General features: G+C 39.5%; 1 protein-coding gene across 1 annotated transcript in view; it reads right to left on the bottom strand.

The window, feature by feature from the left end:
• The window catches only part of adamts16 (ADAM metallopeptidase with thrombospondin type 1 motif, 16), a 54,776-nt gene that overhangs the window by 11,363 nt on the left and 36,792 nt on the right, over positions 1 to 6,621 (bottom strand). Inside the window, exons 12-17 of the mRNA XM_020596589.1 lie at positions 4,757 to 4,929; positions 4,489 to 4,619; positions 4,192 to 4,315; positions 3,756 to 4,000; positions 3,392 to 3,527; positions 1,598 to 1,724 (exon numbers count right to left, since the gene is read on the bottom strand). Coding sequence (XP_020452245.1) covers positions 1,598 to 1,724; positions 3,392 to 3,527; positions 3,756 to 4,000; positions 4,192 to 4,315; positions 4,489 to 4,619; positions 4,757 to 4,929 — 936 coding nt within the window. The remainder of the gene's footprint in view (positions 1 to 1,597; positions 1,725 to 3,391; positions 3,528 to 3,755; positions 4,001 to 4,191; positions 4,316 to 4,488; positions 4,620 to 4,756; positions 4,930 to 6,621) is intronic.

Raw genomic sequence — 6,621 nt, 5'->3', positions numbered from 1 at the left:
GAGACCTGAAAATGGCTGTCCACCAACGTTTACCATCCAACCTTACAGAACTGGAGAGGATCTGCAAGGAGGAATGGCAGAGGATCCCCAAATGCAGGTGTGAAAAACTTGTTGCATCATTCCCAAAAAGACTCATGGCTGTATTAGCTCAAAAGGGTGCTTCTACTAAATACTGAGCAAAGGGTCTGAATACTTATGACCATGTGATATTTCAGTTTTTCTTTTTTAATAAATCTGCAAAAATGTAAAAAATTCTGTGTTTTTCTGTCAATATGGGGTGCTGTGTGTACATTAATGAGGAAAGAAATGAACTTAAATGATTTTAGCATATGGCTGCAATATAACAAAGAGTGAAAAATTTAAGGGGGTCTGAATACTTTCCGTACCAACTGTAATAGTGTTTCCTAAACTAACACAAATATTAAAATTGTCTGGAAGTTCCTGATATGGCCAAAGAACTAGCATTTTGATATGCGCTTGAGGCTGCAACAGTCATGCAACATGTGAAAATGTTTACAAGTTCTTGGCCTACCGTGTTAACCGAACACAGAAGCTAACTGTTCCTGACAGTTGGTGAACTATCATTCTGAACTGGATGAAGGTACAAACTGAAAATCCAGTGAAACTTCCCCTGTCTTCCTTGTGTCTCACATGCATGCTTTGGCCAAAATGTAAGTTATTTTCATTATATTAGAGGAAAATGACATCATTGTAAAACAGGTGCCTTGCTGGAGCTTGGAAATGGTGAAGGATATAGTCAGGGCTGTCAGACACCCTTAATTTGCTTTATTATAAGGAGAAAGAGTGAGTTGACCCAACCAATAAACAGCTCTTTATGACACTGCATGTCAAGAAATTACTGAACAGATGTGTAGGTGTTGTAGACAAAAAACACATGGCAATTAGGAGGAGTGAGGGAGAAGGTGAAAAGGACAGGAGGTAGGAAAACAGACTACACCTGAAACAGAGACATGGGTGACACAGAAGGAGGGACCGAGAAAGCTTTTAAGACAAAGTAGAAGAAACACTAAAAGTGCTAGAATTGTCCACAAGATAATCTCTTCACTAACAGGTGAGCTTGTATAACTGAATCAACCGATAGGGCTGGTGGCCCCTAAAGCTGATCATCTGCCTCCTCAAGTTCCCAACATGAACATGCATGTACAGAATTTTAAGCTGTTACAGCAAGAATGTTTTTGGCTGTCACATAGCCTACAGTGCACTTTATAGCTCTTCCAGGGCACGTCAAGTTGAACAAGTGAATAACTGACATACCCTGAAGTCTAGAAGGACCAAATATTCATTTTTTCCATCCAAAAGCATGTATCAGAAAAATATGAGGAAATGTCTGCCCAGTTCAAATATCATGTTTAATCATGTCCAGACAGAGTCAAATAAAAAAGAATTCAATAAGATCATTCACAAACTTTTGAAGACACAAATTATCAATGACTTTAACAGAAGCTATCACAACCAAGTCCCTTTTGGTGATTCACTGACTGTCACACAACAGAGTATAACTGCATTAGCATCTTTAACCATTATTCCTATGACTACAAAGCACGGCACTGACATACCAAAGAGCATAGGGTCTGACCTTGCAGGGCATGGCTGGGTGTTGCAGGGCATCAATCCAGTAGCTGGTCTTGATTTGGGATTGCAGTAGGATGTGTTCACCTGCGCTCGTAGGTCTTTGTAGCATGCTGACTTGGTGCTCATCTGGCCTGTATGGTGTATATAATTACTTCAGCTGTTTCTTCACATATGAATATCACTTTCATTTTTAGTCAGGCTGTTTTGTCTGACACTTTCTTTCTGTAATGTAAGGGTTAGGGTTCACATTAGGGTAGGTTCACATTGACTGTGCTTCATTATAATGCTCTGGTAAGGGTTAAAGGTAACTGAAACAGATTTAAAGTATAAAAACTTGTGTTACTGAGCTGAAGGTTCATTCATGAACTTAACAGCAGCTGTACAAAAAGTACCTCGGAACTTGATCATCTTACAACAAAACAGAATTGTTATTTAAGTCATAGTGTGTCAGGATGTTATCAAATGTTTGCACATAACATAAGAGCAATATGTGAATATGTAACACCTGTTTAATGATCGGAAACACACTTCATTTTCCCACTTGGAAAGTGGGTCCACACTTTTTGAGTGTATGTGTATGTACACTAACATACCTTGTAGGTGGTAAAATGTACAATATGATTAACATTGTTCAAAGTATGAACATGAGCAGTTTTATTGGTTATTGAAAAAAATCTCTCTGTTAAAGTTAAGTATTATTGTTTACTTTGTTGGAGGCTAACAATCCTTTTTGAATTCTGTGACTTTTATGTTGGCAAGTTTTGGCATTAATGCACATCTAACAGTGCTGTTTGGAAACTGGAATCCCAGTTTCACAGATCCTCTGGTTGGTATTTGGCCTTAGGCAAGGTCAGTCTGCACATCTCAGCTAGTACAGGTCAGTCAGTCACACTCTTTAATAAAGCAAACAACCCCCAACTCCTCACAGGCTCCAATCAGGAAACAAAGAGACAGAAGTGGTTAGGGTGGACCACAGCTTTAACTGGGAGGGTCAATCAATGGGAACCCTACACTGGGGGCTTTGTTCACATCTCATCAACACACAAACACTCCATTGCATACACACAAAGCAAATGTGTATGAGTAAACACATGAGCACTCACACACAGATACTCATGCACAAAGATAAACTTTTTTGCCTCTGACCTACAAACTCAAATCATCATGGCAGGAACTGCTCAGGCCAATACAGCAGCCTTTGCTTGTGTGTTTGTGTGTGGGAGCTTAATACTAGGTCTCTGGTTGGACAAAGGCCACAGGTTGAAGCCATGCATGTATGTGCTTGCTTGCTTTAATGTCTCTCTCTCTCTCTCTGTGTGTGTGTGAGCACATGTAATAGCAGGTCTCCTGTAGAATAAGAAGACAAGCCACCAGTCCCAAACGAGAGCTACTAATGTCCCCTCAGTAAAGATGTGAATGCTCGAGCCTCCATTTAATCTGCAGCTGATATTCTTATTATAGATTAGAGAGGCCAGACTGAGCTTCAGATGCATGTTCATTGATCTACACACTGTCCTCCTAATCCGTTGGCTGGCCCAGTTTACATGGCCCAGATTGAAGATTTGAAGGTGAACTATCCTTTTTCAACAAGACAATATACAGTACTTGGAAATAATTAAAATTAAATGTGAAAACTGCTACAGAAAAACAGCTAAATGCACAACAGATGTGATGTGACAGGGACAATGAAAAGGACTGCACTACATGTTGAACACTTCCATCACTGAGGTTTGACACATTTTGGCATGATTTGCAGCACAAGACAATAAAAAAAATAAAAAAAGATGTTTACACATACCTCCGGCACAAGTTGCTGAGCACTGGGAGCGTACGATAGCCCATGTATAATTGTGTTTACTGTGATTCTTCTTCTCTTCGGCTTTCCTCTGAGCATATTCCCAACGTACCCCTGGGTTCCGGCCTTGCAATAATATCTGGAGGAAGAAAATTGTAGAAACTATTAAATAACAGGCCGCAAAAGGAAAACAAAATAACATTTAAGCACCTAATCATGTACAGCAGTAAAGCAGCACGGGAGAAAGGACCAAAAGAAGGGAGAGACATCTTATACTGTACTGTATATAAAAATTGCACAAACACATAAATAAGCAACATATTAACATCAGTCGAGACAATGATTTCTGTGTCCACTGATCCCTAACCTCTATGACCAATGTCTCATTGGTGGGACCAGTTGATATGAGGCTCTCTGGTCTGTTATAGGGTATCTTGTACTCAAAAATGGCTCCAGCAAAGTGGTGTTGACCTGGCCTGTCAACTGTCCAGTGTCCGTTGAGGTAGTAGTGTTTCTGGGTGTTCCTGACAGCCAGGTAGGAACTGGATGCATTCAGTTCCATCACGCGGATACTCCGAGCTCCTGCTGGGATGGTTACCACCCCATAGTACTCTGGGAAATGAGTATAAAAAGTAGAACAAGTACCAAACTAAGTCTCAACAAATCATAACTAAAACAAGTCTGATAAAATATCATATGTCAGTGCATTTTGCTGTAAAGAAAAAGACAACAGTAACTTTTAAAAATATCTCAAAGAATAAAATAATCAAATCAGCTTAAGTAAACAATTTACTTTGACATACGGTTAGTATAATACTGCTTAGTGTATTGTCCTTTGTAGATCTTGCAGGTGGAGTTGTCTCCTTTACACACCCCACATGAATCAGGTACAGCTGTGGAACCCAGCACACGGTCACAGCCCACTCTCTGTGGAAGAAAAATATCATTATAGATAATATACATAAAATGCAACATTATATCATAAGATAAATGAGCACCGCTGACAATTGCCATTAGTTATCCCGTAAGTAATGGCAATCCATTCTCACATATGATAAAAAAAAAGGTTTGTCTTACTGCCTGATATTTAAAAGTATTACCTCACACAGCCCGTCAATGCAAACATTAGAGCTGTCTTCTGTGCAAAGCGTCCCGTCCTTAACTTTACTGGCCAGGGCGAAGAAGAAATCATAACCTTCAGCTAAGCAGTACAGTTTACATACATCTTGATCTGAAAGAAAAGAAAATAACGAGTGGCGCCAGATGCACCAAGCAAATAGCTAGCTGAAAAAAATCTCACCCAGAGTTTCTGTTTTAAAACTTCTTTTTCCTGAGTAATGTTGTAAACTAATGGAACAATTATCTCACCATCTACTCTAGTGTATGGTCTCCAGGTGTAGTGCCATCCTCTGAACTGTTTGCTGTTGAATTCAGCACACTGCTGTGCTCTGTAGTCGGTGGTGTTGGCAGGACAATCCTCAGTGTTGCAAAGTTTGTACAACCTGGGGGAGCCCTCACAGAACTTCCCTCCATATGCAGGTCTGCAGAGAGGAGGACATACAAATGTCAAGGAAATTGAGCTTTCCAGTTGTTATTATCAAATGGATATTTAATATTTTACTCTTGAATTACTTTCTTCATAATGTTTTGGTTTCTTCTCACAAGAATGCATGTTCATGGAGAGTGAGCAAGTCAAAGTATGTTGTATCACAAATAACACTAAATTTCATTGTTGGCATGCTCATATCTAAATATTCTTCTCTCTGTATGTGGCTTTGTGAAGGCTTCTCTAGTCACAGGTATATATCCCTTCCACAGGACAATTAAACATTTTGTAAGCCCTCCAATCCCAACTTCAGTTTCTCTTTGTGCACTTCATCTTCAGGTTTTTTAATTCCTTCTATGTCATCTCTCCTACACCCCCTCATCCCTTTTGCTATCTTTGTTTTCCTTTGCCTCCCCCACCATCCTTCCTTCCCCATCACTTTGTCTTTCTCTTTATCACTCTCTGTCTAATAGCCACTTGTCAGGACCTTGGCATGACATGATAAAGAGGAGGCCCCGGCATTCGGCATAGGGCTCCCTGGCTGACTGGTAGTGCAAACAATCCTGGGTGAGTATGGGACTAAGTGAGCAGATAAGTGATGACCACAGACCTATGTGAGAGTCCTGTATATGAAACCATGGAAGTCTATTTACATATTTGCTAGTTATTTAATTACTGCACATTTAGTGTATAGTGGATGTTTATTCTTAACACATTTATACATCCTTTTTTTGATATATTCTACACTGGAACGCTAAAAGTATGGATATAGTCAAATAGGCTATCTGTGATGTGGCTGAAAGAGCATTGACAATAATCTGCTTTAGGTGTGTGTAACCCACCTGATGTTGTGGTTATTGAAAAAAGAAAAAAAAACTGATACATAGAGGTAACTTTATTGTGAAGGGTTGTGCATTTTCCACTGAAAAGAAATAAGTAGAAGATTGATAAGTAACAAAACCAATCAGGAACTGTCAGGGTCAGGTGAGATACGCCTCACAAGTTCCGCCCTTGGGTAGAGTCAGGGGTGTTGGCACCAATTGAGAATTGGTCGTGGTAGCGAGTGAAAGCACTCTGAGCTAAAGATAATAGCTAATGGCTGACGCCATTAGCTCGTGTCCGGGACAGCAGTGAATTAGGGAATTCTACCTCGTTAGGGAGCGAGAAGCAGAAGGTAAAACTTTATGGTTACACCTATTTATTTTTTTGAATTTTATGAGAAATTAAATTGAGTGTTATGTTAAAACCATGCCACTGTGTGTTGAAGAGATAAGATGGCTGCGTTGTGTGTGCGCCATTCTGAGCGGACATTACGTATGCTTGTATTAATACAAGGAGATTGGTGAGCCATACATTTTGTTTATGTATATATATATATATGAATATTCACTTGTGATTAATATACGCTGGAAATGTGAATATGTTTAAGTATGTAGGTAAATTCATAATGTTATACTTAGCATTATAAAAATATAGTGTTAAATACTGGAAGTTGAATGCATTGAGATACTAAAGGCCTTTTCACACCGAACGAAAAAGCGAAAAAAACGCAGGCGAATTTAACGCACCAAAAGTATTCACACCGAACGCGACGCGAATAAGCGATATTTTCTTAAAACGTCGCGCTACATAGATGGACTCCACATCAAGCGACGACGATGTACTGCTTGTCCTGCTACATAAAAAA

The sequence above is a fragment of the Monopterus albus genome, unplaced genomic scaffold (assembly GCF_001952655.1).
Source record: "Monopterus albus unplaced genomic scaffold, M_albus_1.0 scaffold31.1, whole genome shotgun sequence".
Lineage (NCBI taxonomy): Eukaryota > Metazoa > Chordata > Actinopteri > Synbranchiformes > Synbranchidae > Monopterus > Monopterus albus.
Note: the sequence above shows the minus strand (reverse complement) of the source record. Positions and strands in the feature narration are given on the sequence as shown.